The 15,520-nt window shown below is 48.3% G+C and overlaps 2 protein-coding genes across 2 annotated transcripts in view; both read left to right on the top strand.

The window, feature by feature from the left end:
• Positions 1 to 15,520, top strand: part of LOC144328326 (basement membrane-specific heparan sulfate proteoglycan core protein-like) — a 150,260-nt gene that overhangs the window by 57,463 nt on the left and 77,277 nt on the right. Inside the window, exons 31-34 of the mRNA XM_077931004.1 lie at positions 309 to 449; positions 1,774 to 1,965; positions 12,679 to 12,771; positions 13,767 to 13,847. Of these exons, the coding sequence (XP_077787130.1) occupies positions 309 to 449; positions 1,774 to 1,965; positions 12,679 to 12,771; positions 13,767 to 13,847 (507 nt within the window). The remainder of the gene's footprint in view (positions 1 to 308; positions 450 to 1,773; positions 1,966 to 12,678; positions 12,772 to 13,766; positions 13,848 to 15,520) is intronic.
• On the top strand, positions 4,661 to 9,566 carry LOC144328325 (uncharacterized). The gene is made up of 4 exons (XM_077931003.1): positions 4,661 to 4,819; positions 6,590 to 6,685; positions 7,151 to 7,387; positions 9,017 to 9,566. The coding sequence occupies exons 1-4, from the start codon at positions 4,691 to 4,693 to the stop codon at positions 9,173 to 9,175; spliced, it is 621 nt and encodes a 206-aa protein (XP_077787129.1). The 5' UTR covers positions 4,661 to 4,690; the 3' UTR covers positions 9,176 to 9,566.

Here is a 15,520-nt window from a genome sequence, read left to right as displayed (position 1 = left end):
ATATAGATTTTATGGAGGGAGGATTTGAAGTTCAGAAACCCATTTCTGTCCCAGCCCAGCCCTGAAAAGCGCATGCTGTTTCCACTCGCCTTTTCCAGCTGCCCTTTCCTTCCCCGCAGACCCTCCTCCTTTTTGCGCCCACTGCCTGGGGTTTGTGGGTGCTTCGATCCTTCCACCCTAGAGGTTTGTGGATCCCGCGAGCCTAAGTTTCCCGGCTGCTGTGAACCTTGGCTCAGCCAGCAGTGGGGTTCTGCCTGCCCCCTGCCCTCTTTACTTTGCGCTCCAGCGTTTCTCCCTTCCCGTTGCAGGCGCACACGGAGGGGCCCTCCTGCGGCAGCTGTCGGCCGCACCACTTCCACCTGAGCGCGGAGAACAAGGAAGGCTGTTTGCCCTGTTTCTGCATGGGCGTCACCCAGCAATGCACCAGTTCCTCCTACCACCGGGACCTGGTAAGAGCAGCACAGCTTCTTTTCTTTCCTGGACTTCCAGGAATTTTCGTTCTGCTGGTCTTGGGAAATGTACCAAACTATGTTCCACACACACTGTTCCCGGTGCCACATAATACTCTTTCCACATTTGTAAGAAAGCAGTCTTCTATCAAGGCACACTTTGGAACTCCCCGCCTATTGACCTTCGCTCTTTTCTTTTCTAAGCTAGCTAAATGCGTTTTTGTGTAGGTGAAGCCTATCTGGATAAGCAGAATGTTGACAGGCTTTTTTTTTTTTAATGTAGTTTTATTAAAGATTTTCTTGGTTTACAAAAGTATGTTCAATGTCTCTCTCTCTCTTTTTTCAAGTAACTTTTTTTACAGATCAGTTTCATTTGCTGACAGGCATTTTAATCTTGAACAAAAGTATGAAATTATCAGCCAAATCACACCTTTAAAACATTCAAATGATAAAACCAATAAACTAAAAGCAGATTGAAACATACATCCACATTCTACGTGTCTGGGGAGGTTTGCCTAAAGAAAAATGCTTTATACAGGTGCCAAAAATGTTTTCAGCGAAGGCGCCTTGCCTGATGTCAATAGGCAGGGGGTTCCAGAGTGTAGATGCTGCCACACTCAAAGATTAGTTTCTTACCGATGCAGAACTCATCTTACGTGGCACCTGTAAGAGTCCCAGTTCAGCAGATCAAAGCTGCAGTTGGTTGCGACCCTCTGCCATCCATCTGGTTATCTCCCGCTTGGACTACTGCAATGTGCATATAACACCAGTCCTGAAAGACCTACATCGGCTCCCAGTATGTTTCCGAGCACAATTCAAAGTGTTGGTGCTGACTTTTAAAGCCCTAAACAGCCTCGGCCCAGTATACATGAAGGAGCGTCTCTACCCTCATCGTTCTGCCCGGACACTGAGGTCCAGCGCCGAGGGCCTTCTGGCGGTTCCGTCGCTGCGAGAAGCCAAGTTACAGGGAACCAGGCAGAGGGCCTTCTCGGTAGTGGCACCCGCCCTGTGGAACGCCCTCCCACCAGATGTCAAAGAGAACAACAACTACCAGACTTTTAGAAGACATCTGAAGGCAGCCCTGTTTAGGGAAGCTTTTAATGTTTGATGTATTAAAGTATTTTAATAGTTTGTTGGAAGCTGCCCAGAGTGGCTGGGGAAGCCCAGCCAGATGGGCGGGGTATGAATAATAAATTATCATCATCATCATCATCATTATTCATGAATAAGAATAAAATAAATTATTATTATTATTATCATCATCATCATCATCATCATCATCATCATCATCATCATCTGTGCCATCTCTGCTCTTTCCCCGCAGATCACCACGCCTTTCCTTCCCAGAAATTTCCAGGGATTCTCACTGGTCAACCGTCAACACACCACCCGGATCGAGACCGGCTTCACGGTGGAGATGTCCCCCGAGGGCCCTCAGCTCTCCTATGCCCGCTTTGGGCAGCTGGGGGAGGAAACCTACCACTGGCAGTTGCCGGAGATCTACCTGGGCGACAAGGTGAGAGCCCTGCTCTGTGGGATGCAGGAAGTGGCGCTTGCAGTTCTTGAGCCCATCCCTGTGGCGTCTGGTCATCCTCCCCGGACAGACTCTTTGAATTCTGTTCCTCGTGGTCTGTTGTGAACCAAGGCACTGATTTTGGGGGCCGGGGGTGGGGATGGGAATTCATAGGATGTTTCCAGAGAGAGATGAGCCAGCAGAACCTTGGCTTTGAAGGTAAGTCCATGGGTACCAACTTAAAGAAGGAGACAAATGAGAAAGGAAGGATGCTAGGAGGCCGATGAGGATTCAGTCAGACCATTGGGTCCATCTAGCTCAGTATTGTCTACACTGACTGGCAGCAGTGGCTCTCCAGGACTCTAAGCAGAGATCTCCCCCAGCCTTACCTGAAGAGGCTGCCAGCGGGGGTTGAACCCAGAGCCTTTTACATGCAAGGCAAGTGTTCTACCACGGCGCAACGGCCAGTTTTCAAGCAAGGAGGGCGCAGACATCAGAGTGCACATTGGGTGCCAGACTAGGACCTGGGCGACTAGGGTGCAAATCTTCCTGGGTGCTGCTTCACGGTTTCTCTCTCCTCCTCCCAGCCGTCTCCCAAGAAAGAAGCCTCACTTTTCTGGCGCCCGAAGCTCGCGGGAGTGACCTTGGGCCACTCGCTGCCTCGGTCAGCCTAGCTTGCCTTGCAGGGTTCTTGTGAGGATTAAATGAGAACAGGGTAGCTGTTTGGAAGGCAGGTGGGACACAAATGTGGTGGTGGTGATTTGGTGGAAAAGAAGGGAGGAATTCCACCCCTTCCCCATTATTATTATTATTATTATTATTATTATTATTATTATGTCCCCATTCCCAGGGTTTTTCTAGCAGAAAACCACACAAATAGACTAGACTCAGGGGTTCCCCTGCGGATGTCCTCTTACAGTCAGCATGTGAGGTCCATATAATAATAATAATAATAATAATAATAATAATAATAATAATAATAATTTTTATTTATACCCCGCCCTTCCCAGCCAAGGCCGGGCTCAGGGCGGCTAACAAGCAATAATAAAAACAAGTTGAATGAATACAACTTAAAAACAAGATTAAAATACAGCAATTAAAATATTGAAACATAAAAATATTAAAATGCAGCCTCATCACAGGAGGAGAAAGGAAAAAGAAAAAAGAAAGAGGGGGAGGGAATCAAATTGGCTCCAAGCCAAAGGTCAGGTGGAACAACTCTGTCTTACAGGCCCTGCGGAAAGAAACCAGATCCTGCAGGGCCCTGGTCTCATGAGACAGAGCGTTCCACCAGGCGGGAGCCAGTGTTGAGAAGGCCCTGGCTCTGGTTGAGGCTAATCTAACTTCCTTAGGGCCTGGGACCTCTAGGGTGTTGCTATATATGGACCTTGAGGCTCTCCGTGGGGCATACCGGGAGAGATGGTCCCGTAGGTACGAGGGTCCTAGGCCGTGATGATGCAGCCCCTTGCCAGCAGAAGGTGGCACAAGCCTGTGTGGATCCTGGGTACTCCGAACTCCCCCCATCCGTGCCAACCTCCCCCCAAAGCAAGCCGTTCCATGGGGCTGGAAGTGGGTGGGGACTGTTATCAGGGCAGCAGAAAAGTGAGACTTCCTTCTTGGGAGATGGTTGTTGTTGTTGATTGGATTTACATACTGCCCTATACCCGGAGGTCTCAGGGCGGTTCACGTAAAAACATCGCAGTATATAAAATTAAAATAAAAGCAGAGAAGGCCCGTTCTGGTGTTGCCACCCTCTGGACCTCTCGAGATGGCTGGGAGGAAGAGAGAGAAACCATGAAGCAACACCCAGGAAGGTAGGCGGTTAGGATTGGGGAGGCAGACCTCCTTTGTTGTTTTACCCTCTGACAATCCTGCCTTCGAATATGCATTGCAGGGGGTGGAGTCGATGACCCTCAGTGGTCCCTTCCAACTCTAGAATTACAGTGGTGCCTCGCAAGACGAAATTAATTCGTTCCGCAAGTTTTTTCTTCTTGCGAGTTTTTCGTCTTGCGAAGCACAGTTTCCCATAGGAATGCATTGAAAATCAATTAATGCGTTCCTAGGGAAACTGCTTGCCAGGCTGGCGGTGCGGAGAAGGGCTTTTCTCCCCACCGCAAGCCTTCAGGACAGGTATGGGAACAGAGGGGAAGGTGCGCAGCGCTTTCCCTCTGTTCCCGGGGCTTGCGTGGGAGGAGGGTTTTTCCTCCCCACTGCCAACATTCAGAACAGCATTCTGAATGTTGGCGGTGGGAAGGAAAACCCTCCTCCCACCCCAAGTCTTCAGGAAAGCCATCCGAAGCCGGGCGGCGGGAGACGGTGTCCCCGCCCCGCCGCCCGGCTTCGGAGCTTCGTTCATCGGGCTTGCCATTTGTTGTGTATTTGTCTATAAGCGCATCGCCTGCCCCCAAACCCGCCTTGAATTAGCAACCCTCGCAACTTCCTGTGGCAGGGAGTTCCACAGGCTTACGTGTGAGTTGCACAAAGGCGTGCTTTATTTTGTGAGGGGATGACACTTCAAACTCGGAGGGGCAAAGGTTCAATGAGAGAGTCCTGCTGGTTGAGGGAAAATATTTTATCCAGCCCCCAAATCTGATCAGAGCGCCTGCTTTCCTGCGCCACTTCAGAGCTGGCTAGAATACTGGGGGGCAAGCTGGACAGGGGGGAGAGTCTTGTTCCCAGGAGGGGCACAATGATGGGGCTGAATGTATTTGGGGGTCTGGCATGGGCTATGAACTCTCCACCTTTACCTGCTCTCTCTCTCTCTCTGTCTGTCTCTTTTCGTTTCTCTCATTTCGTTCCTGCCCAGACTGTTGGGCAGAAGGAAACCTACTTTGCCCGGATGCGCCGTGCCCACAAGGTACGCGGGCAGAGATGCCCGCAACGGAGCATGGACTTGTCGGGTTCTGGGGCATGCTATTGTATTGTGTGCTTCTAAACCGGTTGTCGAAGGCAGGAGGCCCCAGGAGGATGACTCGCTAGGAGGAAAGGTGATTTGCAGTGTTTGGGGCTTTTCAGTTCGGAGGAAAGGCGAGTCGAGAGGTGATGTGATGGAACTGTGTGAAGTTATTATGCATGGCATTGAGAAAGCTGAATGTTGGAAGATTTAGGACAGATAAAAGAAGGCCTTTCTTATGTTCTCTGGCTGGGATCTGTGCCAAAGCGGCTGCCGTGCTTTGTTCAGAAGCCACAGAGCTTGCTCAGCTTTTTACAGAGTCAGACTTCCCTGGGCTACCTAGCTTTTAAAAACGTTTTGACAACCCACCCTATATTGAGATGGCCATTTCTTTTAAACCCTTTTTAATCTTGCATTTTAAATTATTGTAAACCTGCCCTGGGGAACCTCAGGGTGGGTCATGAATCAAAATAATCGCAGCAATAACAACAGCTCGGTGCTGTCGACAGTGACTGGCAACAGCTCTCCAGTCTTTCTTTTCTTTTTCCAAATATTTTTATCGGTTTTTACACAAACAAATTTAAAATAGTGGAAAAAAGAAGAACTTTTAACATATCCACACATGAGATTCTCTGAAGCTTGTGACTCCCCCCCCCCCCCCGTCCCCTACATGGGGTCCTTAAAATATTTTTTCTAAAACTACATATCATTACATTTTCCACAGTTTTCATTTCTCTAAATTGTCCGTGTCTTTTGTTTCTTTACAAGTTATTTTTTAAGTCCAGCTGACGTTTTTATTTGTTTGCAATTGTCTTCTAAGTAAGTTATAATTTTTTTCCATTCTTCTTTAAAGTCTTTATCTTCTTGATTCCTGAGTCTCCCGGTCAGTTTTGACCATTGGTAGCCAAACTAAGGCCCAGGGGCCGGATGTGGCCCAATTGCCTTCTAAATCTGGCCCGCGGACAGTCCGGGAATCAGCGTGTTTTTAAATGAGTAGAATGTGTCTTTTTATTTAAAATGCATCTCTGGGTTATTTGTGGGGCATAGGAATTTGTTCATATTTTTTCCCCAAAATATAGTCCGGCCCCCCACAAGGACTGAGGGACAGTCTGCTGGAAAAGTTTGCTGACCCCTGGTTTTGACATTTCAGCATAGTCCAGCAGTTCGGGACTGTTGTTTCCTTCCATCTTTGGGCTAGTAGTATCCTTGCAGCTGTTGTCACGTACATAAAAAGTCTTTTCTGGTCTTTTGGAATGTCGGTACCTGTAATTCCTAAGAGAAAAGCTTCTGGGTTGTTTTCTTACAAACATTTTCTCCCCAGTTCATTATACTGTATATCAATTCCCAAAATGACTTTGTCATCTTACATGACCACCACATATGAGCTACAGCTCTTTTAACAGCTCCTGTAATTTTGAGTGTCTGCTGGTGTGGCATGGCTGGGGTGTGTGCATGCCCCCAAGTCTGTAGTGTGCTGCCTCTTAAGATCAGCAAACCCCTACCCTTCGTGCAAATTGGGGGGAGTGCCATTTGCCCTCCTAATATGTTCTTGTCTGCCTTTCCCCCCTTCTCTGCATGGGCACCCCATACTGAGCCCCCAAACAGGAGAGCCTCTGCATGGGGGGCAACAGTTAATGTTCAAGGGAGTCGGGTGTGGGGAGGCTGTCAGCTTTGCATGGCCAGGCGAGAGGCCAGCCAGCTTTCAACATGCCCACCGCCCGTGTCCCACCCCAGCAGAACTCCACATCCCTCACAGAGGAGCAGCTGAGGAAGGACGTGGCAGCTGGCAGGATCCCCAGCTCTGGCGGCCGGGTCCGGCGAGCCACCCAGGTAACGAGTGCGAAAGCTGGCTCCACGGGGATCTGTCCAGCTGGGGATAGCGGTGTTCGCCCTGGGTTGGGCAGCCATTCTGAGCTCTGTCCTTTTCAAGGATGCCCAGCTGTTTTCAGGCCTACCAGCGCGAGTAGATAAATAGGTACCACTGCGGCGGGAAGGTAAATGGTGTTTCTGTGCGCTCTGGCGCTGGTCACAGCATCCTGTTGGGCCAGAAGTGGTTTGGTCATGCTGGCCACATGACCCAGAAAAGCTGTCTGTGGACAAACGCAGGCTCCCTCGGCCTGAAAGCGGAGATGAGTGCCGCACCCCATAGTCGAATTTGACTGGACTGAACCGTCCAGGAGTCCTTTACCTCTCTGTACTGGGCCTGCAGGTCCTCTTTTGCTCTGCCTGTCTGCCTCTCTCTCTCCCCCCCACCTTCTTCCTTCCTTCCCTGACTCCCTCGCCTCCATCCTTCAGGTGCAGGAAGCCCAGTTGAGACGCGATGCTGAAATCTGGGAGATGCTGTCCCGCTGGCAGGCCTCCTCCCGCAGGGCACTCCCTCCTCCCAAGGAGAAGGAGGAGGGCGCCCCCAAACCCCCTCCAGCAGGACTGCGGACCCCCTCAGCTGCCCAGGCAGCCCACCTTGGCCCTCCTCGCTCCTTGGCCAGGGCTCCTCTGCTCCCCGCTTCTCTTGCTGCTGCTCCCGGCTCCCAGGTACACCCTGCCCTTCCTTGGCTTCATAGGGGAGTCCTGGGTCTCCCTGCTTGGCCCTGTCCTGGGGCACACCTGCTTGCTGCCAGCGCACTGGCTGAAATCATACTCATCTGGGCCATATTGGGTTGGGAAGCCAAGCCACGGGGTGGGGGAGAGGGGCTCAGAGCTTATGTCTTATACCCATTTCCATGGATTCTGTCCTCCCTTCCCTCTGCCCTTCCTTCCATCCTTTTGTGTTGCCCAACCTTCCTATTCTTTCTTTTTTTTAAAAAAAATATTTTTGTATTCATTCATTCATTTGACAAAGTAATAATCAGAAATAAATAAGAATAAAAATGTGCCCCCCACCCCGAGACAATTCCATTGTCACTATCCAATCTCCCAAAATTTCAACACCTCTTGCGATGTTTGACCTCTTTCCGTTTTGACAGTACAAATTCTACAAACACGCCCCCTTATCTCTTCAAAGTCATTTCTCCTTCCTATTCCCCTTCTTACCTTAATGGCACATGTCAATTTATCATTCATAGCTATATCCCACACCTCTTTATACCACCCTTCCATTTTATCTTCTGCTTGCCCCTTCCACTTCCTAGCTATCATAATTTGTGCAGCTGTCAATAAATTTGTGAGCAAGTCCTTCCTAGCCTGCGAACCTTCCACTCCATCGTAAATTGGTAATAATGCTGCCTCTGGACTTTCAGTCAGCTTTAACATAGTGAGTTCTTCCATTTCATGCAGCTCAATGTGGTGCCTTCCATAGTTCTACTTACAGCTTAGTTGGTCTCTTAATTGGTCTCTAAGGTGCTACTGGAAGGGGGAAAAAATTATTTTGTTTTGACTATGGCAGACCAACACGGCTACCCACCTGTAAATAGTGATTTCTGTTCTCAAACACCCTTTGCCAAAAAAATGTTTGCACCCCCACCACATGTGAATATAATTCCCGGATTCCTGGCATCCCCTCCAACATAAAACTGAATATTCTTTGTTTATTTGATTTAATCTGACTGGTGTTAGATACCATCTCCAAACTAATTTATAATAATTTTATTTTATTCTTACAGACAACATTTTGAACATATGTTTCTCCCATATTTCCCCCCAGCTTTGACTATCTTCCCTGTGTGGGGAAAGGAGACAATCTTCCTGTTAAGTTGTGGGTGAACATATCAGACGACACAGCGATTCTTCAAACAGCTCTTGTTTATTCACAGGCCAGAACAGAACTGAACTGAAGGGTTCAGCCAGCCTGCTTATATAGAGCTCCAGTATAATGTAACTGTAACAATTTTCTAAAACTATCCAATCACTGAATGTCACTTTCGATCCCTTATTTGCATAACTATCTGCAGTATCCCCCTGCTGGCCCAGGGTGAGAACTTCAGTACATAACACTTCCTTTTCTGCCTGCTTCCATCTTTCCTTCTGTTCTTCCCTCCTTCCTTTTCTCTCTCCTTCCCTCCACCCTGCCATCTTTCCCTTCAACTTTCTGTCTTTCTGTCTGCCTTTCCTTCCTCCCCTCCTTCCTGCCCTCCTTCCTCCTATCCTTCCATCCTCCCTTTCCTCCCCACTACCTTCCTGTCTTCTCTCTACCTCTCTCACTGAACATCTTCTCTTGGCCTCAAGCCCCAGGGACAAGGAATCCCCGGCGGAAGGTCTTCAGACTCCTCCAGCAACCTGCTCTCTTCCTCCCAGTACCGCCTCAGGGTGTCTGAGGCCAAAAAGGTACCCACAAGCAGGGCAGAGTGGGCAGCGAATGGAGCTTTGGCATGGAGAGGTGTGTGAGGAGGGGAGAGCTCTGCCACACAGCAAACACACAGCTGTCCAGAGCAGAGGCAGAAAAAGGCGCCCCCTCAAAAAAATATCTAGAAGGCATTTTTGAAAAAAGCAAAATCTGTGTGGAATTTGAGGGGCCACTGGTACCAAAGCTAGCTCCTCTTTTCTCCCTCTTGCCTTGGACTTCACCCTGCTTTTGGCATTGCTCATCTAGAAGATGCAAAGCAAGCATTGGCAGGGGTTGGACTGGATGATTGGGGAACATTCCAGATCTATGATTCTAGGCTCATGTTTGGCAGCACAGAAAGGTGGCAGCGCAGAAAGCACAGCGGTTGCTAGATCAGGTTACAAGTTGCGGAAGTGAAGTGGGTGACCAGGGAGGAGGTGGGCGAAACCCTTAATTGGGAGCACCCTGGTTCCTAGGAAATGGATTATTTGTTCTCTTGCTGTGATCATTAAAATTTCTAACTGGTAAGAGACTTCTTTCGTTTTGTTCTGCTTATCTGCTTCCAAAGGGCGGGGAGGCAGCTAAGTTCCAGAAGCCTGACTCTGTGTTTGCAATTCACAACTTGGGGCTGATGGGAGTTGTGGTCCAAAGCAGCCAGAGAGAACCAGGCAGATGGAGAACGTGGTTGCGACAGCTCTTTGGGAGAGCGGGTGGCTGAATGATAGTCAGTGGGTGGTTGTGCCACCCCACCCACCCCATGGGCTTAGAGTTTGGGGCACCTTCTGGGCAGTGGGTGGTTCTCTCTCTCTCTCTGAGCTGTGGTGCCTGGCTGGCTGTGGCACATGTTGTGGAGCAGTGTGCTTTGAGATTTGACTCGTCTGTCAGCTGGTCCCCTCACTTTCCTCTGAATCTTCCTCTTCTGTCTCAGTACTGGTTACTCTACAAGGGCTTCTCTCTCCTTCCCGAAATCGCTTTCTACTGGAAGCTGCCGGACCCCTTCCTGGGGGACAAGGTAATCTTAACTGCATGGACTGCGGGGGGCGGGGTGAGAAGCAGGGATGAGAGCCATTCCGGGGGCTCTGTGCGTGTGTCTGTTTGCATGGCAGTGGCATCAAAACAAAAGAAAGTCCTTCGCACAGCGCTGAGACACATGGCCACTGTCTTTGCTGGCTTTGGAAGAGGATGAGACAAAATCAAGGAGGGAAGGGGCTTCTAGCCACAAGGGCTCTGCCTGCACAGCCAGAGGCAGCAATGCTTCGGAATACCAATTGCTGGAAACCACAGAAGGGGGAGAGTTGCTCTTGAGCTCCAGTCTGGCTTGCTGGTTTTCCATGGGGACATCAGGTTGGCCCCTGTGCGTACAGGATGCCATTGGCCTCATCCAGCAGGCTGTTCCTCGTGTTCTTCTGAAGGAGGACAGAGAACACGGTACCAATAGATAGATAGATAGATAGATAGATAGATAGATAGATAGATAATTTATTACGGTCGTAGACCAGCTTATAAAATGCACTTGGGGGTACAATCCCAGAAGGAAAACCAACATTTAAAACAATGTACAACAATAAATTTAAAATGTATAAATGCGGTGAGCGTACACTTAAAAGCGGTGCCGATAATGCCAAGGTTGCAGGTTCGATCTCTGTATGGGACGGCTTCATATTCCTGCATTGGAGGAGGCTGGACTAGACCACTGGTTCCCAACCTTATTTTGGCCATGCCCCACCTGAGCTTCTCTAAAATCCTGATGCCCCACGCCCCGTGACACATAATTCTTATTATTCAAAAAATGAACTCCTATTCACGTGGAGGAAGCCTAAAAGGCCACGAACTGTTAATAACTCATTCTCAATTTGCCCCCCTTAAGAATCAAATGGCCCCCCTGTGGGGCGTGTGCCCCACGTTGGGAACCACAGGACCAGACAATCCGTGGGATCCCTTCCAGCTCCACGGTTCTGTGAAATGAATGGTGACGCTGCAGTTTTGTGCCCCCTGTGCCAACTTTAAAGAGAAGGTCGTAAAGCGAGATATGTTAATATTTAAGTCTTAGAATAGCTTTTGGTATGAATTGTGTATTGCTTTGTAATGATTTGTTGGGTCTCTGGACTGTAATAAAGATTGATGATGATGATGAATAGCTTTGGAAGTGGATATAGGCTGTAGGGTTAGAAGTAGAAGATAGTGTATTTTAAAATAGTATTACTTGTAAGGGATAAAATTTGGAGATTTTTATGGTAAAAGTAAGTGTGATTTAAAAAATGGTTAAAACTTATGATATATGTAAACTGCTAAAGATGAGGTAAAATGAATATCAGATAGGGGGGACTAGGGGAAGCTCACCTAACAATGTTTAGAAAAAATTCGATAAGACAAGAATTTATTTGTATTGTTTGTTTTTCTGTTTGTGTTGTTTAGTTGTGTTATAAAATGAATAATTTTTTTTGGGGGAAAATAAAAATAAAGGGAAGGTCGTGCCTTGGGGGATCACAAAGAGAACACTCTGTGTGGGGGTTTTTTTGTGGGGGGGGGGAGTGAAGCTTTTCATCTCTCGCATAGACACACCTGTAGAAGCCGCACTGCCTCTGAATAAACTAGCTGTGGGGAATCCCAAGTGAGGAGAAGGCTGCTGTTTTCATCAGGTCCCACTTGCGGGCTTCCCATAATGGGCCTCTGGTTGACCACTGGGAAAACAAGGTGCTGGACTACGGGGCCTGATCCAGCAGCTTCCGGGCTCCTCTGAATTCCTCGCACATGCACAGAGCCCTCTTTGTTTTCTGCACCAAGAAGCTGCAAATCTTTGGAGCAGGGTTGCAGGTTACTTCCAGCCTCAGGAGCCTAACCCGGCCCTCTAAGGTTCTTTTTCCAGCCCTTGAGACTCTGCGGCACCAGTCAGTCACATCGACGGCCCCACCCACTTATGACTTTAGTCCCTCCCACTTTAGCCCCACCCACCACCGAGGGAGACCCTTGGGCAGAAGTAGGTTCCCTACTGCTTGAGGCAGACACCTTCCTGATGACTTCTGTGTTTTAGAAGAACTTAAAATGTGGGGAGGGAGTAGGCGAGTGAACGGCAGCATAAAGGGGGTGCACGTTGCTTTTGGGGGTGCCATGCTAGCCCCAGAAGCCGTTCGCCACCATGCACAGGGTGCAATTTCTTTGAAAGACTCCCCAAAGTCTGTTTTTTTAATTATTACTTGACTCTATGAAATGTGATGATATTGTATCTAGCTTCATATAAACTGGGTCTGGTTAGAAAAGTCTTACTTGTTTGCGTTTCAGTTCAGTCACCTTCCTATTTACTTGATTTAAATTTAATTAAAAATTTCCCAGTCTGTCCTACCTTGCAAGGTGGTTGTGGGGATGAAATAGGCAGCAGGGGGAAGAGAAGAACCATGTGCTCAACCATTTTGGGGGAAATGCAACGGTGGAGGGAAATTCACTTTTTACGAAGTTGAAAATTTCAAAACGTGGGCCTTACGATGGGTGCATGACACTTGTGCGGGGGTGTGGCCCCTGACCTGCACCAAGATGGAATGACCTGACCCCTCTCGCCCCACATTTGCAGGTTGGATCCTACGGGGGACGCCTTCGCTACACCCTTTCCTACAATGCTGGAGGACGAGGCACCCCACTGCCGGACGCTGATGTGCATATCACTGTAAGGAAGAGTCCCTGCTTGCTCAGGAGAGGGCTGGGTTTCTACAGGTTTAGCTAGAGAGGTTGGGGGGGGGGCATCCCCTGGAATTCACTGGGCATCAGGACCTGTATAGCAGCAGAGGCCCTCATTTCTGGGATTGGAGGAAGCTCGGAGTCCCACATACACCACTCCCATAAATGTTTATTTATGCCTCTGATTTGGAGGCAACTAGATAAAGGTCTTTTTTTGGGGGGGGGGGATTTAGCAGCCACTAGCAGAAATATCATGTGAGTAAGAAAAGGGACGCGGGTGGCGCTGGCGGTTAAACCACTGAGCCTCTTGGGTTTGCTGATCAGAAGGTTGGCGGTCCGAATCCCCACGACGGAGGGAGCTCCCGTTGCTCTGTCCCAGCTCCTGCCAATCTAGCGGTTCGAAAGCATGGCAGTGCAAGTAGATAAATAGATACCGCTGCGGTGGGAAGGTAAACGGTGTTTCCGTGCACTCTGGTTTCCGTCATGGTGTCCTGTTGCCCCAGGAGCAGTTTAGTTCTGCTGACCACATGACCCGGAAAGCTGCCTGTGGCCAAACGCTGGTTCCCTCAGCCTGAAAGTGAGATAGATGAGCACCACAACCCCATAGTCACCTTTGACTGGACTTAACCATCCAGGGGTCCTTTACCTTTACCTTCTGAATAAGGTTACTAGCTATTGTGGCTACTAGCCATTGTGGCTAGTAGCCACAAGCGCCATGGTCTGATTTCATGGGAGGAGGCAGCGACGCTTCTGAATCCCAGTTGCTGGAAACTACAGGAGCGTTGATCCCATGCTTGAATCCTCTTTGAGGGCTTCTCTTAGGGGCTGTTAGAATTCCTGCTCCATGATTGCAGTCATGGGATTGTTGTCTTTCACATGACGAGCTCTTGACAGGGGCATCACAGTGAACAGGATACTGGACTGATCCAGCCAGCTCTTCTTATGTTCTTACATTCTCTTTTGGTGTCTCCCCCCCTCCTCCAGGGTAACGACATCACCTTGGTGGCCTACCTGTCGGAGCTGCGGCCTCGGGAACGCAAGAGCTTTGAGGTCATCTTCCAGGAGGTGAGGCCTCCCTGTGCCGTCTGCACCTGAGCTCCACGTTTCTTTTGGTGGCAATGAAGCCACCCCATATACCTGGGAAGGGGAGAGAGGTGGGGATCCAGGCAACACTGACACTGCTTTGGTGGAGAACGTGGGTGAATCTGGCTTAAATAAAGCAGCTGGAGGAGCAATGGATCTAAGTTTACGGACCCTGCAGCTTGTTTCCGTTGTCCATTGCCACTTGTCCTGTCCCTCTGCTGTGCCCACAAAATGAGCTTATCTGGCTCTGCAATAACTTCTTCTTCATGGTCAGAGACTGCAATATTTCTGAATACTAGTTGCAGGAAAACTCAGAAGGGAAGAGCTGCAGTGAAGCCACTTCCATTACTGCCCCTTCCCCGCTTTCTTTTATATATATATAAATATATATATAGAGAGAGAGAGAGTGTGTAAAGTAATAATCATAAATAAATAAGAATAAAAATGTGCCCCCCACTACTGAGACCATTCCATTGTAACTAATCCAACCTCTCAAAATTTCAACACCTCTTGTGATGGTTTGACCCCTTTCCGTTTTAACAATACAAATTCTACAAACATATCTTCCATATCTTGTTGAAATCATTTCTCCTGCGTATTCCCTGTCTTACCTTAATGGCACATGTAAATTTATCATTCATAGCTACATCCCACACCTCTTTATACCGTTTTTCCATTTTATATTCTGCTTGCCCCTTCCACTTCCTAGCTATCATAATTCGTGCAGCTGTCAATAAATTAATTTGTGAGTAAGTCCTTCATAGTCTGCGAACCTTCCACTCCATCGTAAATGGATAATAATGCTACCTCTGGACTTCTGGTCAGCTTTAACTTCTTCTCTGCTTTCTGCTGGTACATGTGGAAATCTTAAGGATAGTAGGAAAGGATATGTTGAATAAGTATTATTCTTCCTTTACTCATACTAGTAAGTGATGTAGCAGAGAAGATTCCCCTCAATATAGCTAGAAGCTAGTTTGCAGATTCATATGAATCTCTTAGTTAAGTCTATTACTGGTGTCCCCTTTTGATCCCTTTTAAAAGAATAAAGACACGAGAGTCTTTCTGAGTAAAGTAACAAGTTTAGTCACATTTCAGTTCACGATTTGATCCCTGAAAGGCAGGCTTCACTTGGTAGTTACATAAAGAAACTGTGAGTTTGTCTCATATGGAGACTGAACTGAGAGCCAGCAAACAGCAAAATTTACATTAAGATAACAAAATGGCTGCAGGAGAGCAGCATGCCAGCGAAAGAACAGCAAGACAATAGAAAGACAAAACCACTGAGAAAATGACTGCATGACTCAGCTCTTTTATGGAGTCAGACAGCGCCAAGGGCCTTCTGGCAGTTCTCTCACGACGTGAAGACAGAGGGCCTTCTCAGTAGTGACGCCCACCCTTCCATCAGATGTCAAGATAATAAACAACTATCTGACTTCCAGAAGACATCTGAAGGCAGCCCACTTTAGGGAAGCTTTTAATATTTGATGAATAATTGTATTTTCATATTTTGCTGGAAGCCGCCCAGTGTGGCTGGGGAAACCCAGACAGATGGGCAGGGAATAAATACTATATCATCATCATCTCCTAGGTCACATGTAGGGGGAGAAAGTTCCAGACCAGTGGAACAGCAAGTTACCCTGACTGGATATCCCCCT

The sequence above is a fragment of the Podarcis muralis genome, chromosome 7, assembly GCF_964188315.1.
Source record: "Podarcis muralis chromosome 7, rPodMur119.hap1.1, whole genome shotgun sequence".
NCBI classification, from domain to species: domain Eukaryota; kingdom Metazoa; phylum Chordata; class Lepidosauria; order Squamata; family Lacertidae; genus Podarcis; species Podarcis muralis.
The sequence above is the reverse complement of the archived record's forward strand: the minus strand, read 5'-3'. Positions and strand labels throughout refer to the sequence as shown.

What these genes read in the sequence shown, in the direction of transcription:
- LOC144328325 (XM_077931003.1), top strand. Translation starts at nt 4,691, where the DNA reads ATGAACTCTCCACCTTTACCTGCTCTCTCTCTCTCTCTGTCTGTCTCT. An exon ending in GGGTCCGGCGAGCCACCCAG is followed by an intron (nt 6,686 to 7,150) that starts GTAACGAGTGCG and finishes TCCATCCTTCAG; the next exon opens with GTGCAGGAAGCCCAGTTGAG. An exon ending in CTGCTGCTCCCGGCTCCCAG is followed by an intron (nt 7,388 to 9,016) that starts GTACACCCTGCC and finishes CTTGGCCTCAAG; the next exon opens with CCCCAGGGACAAGGAATCCC.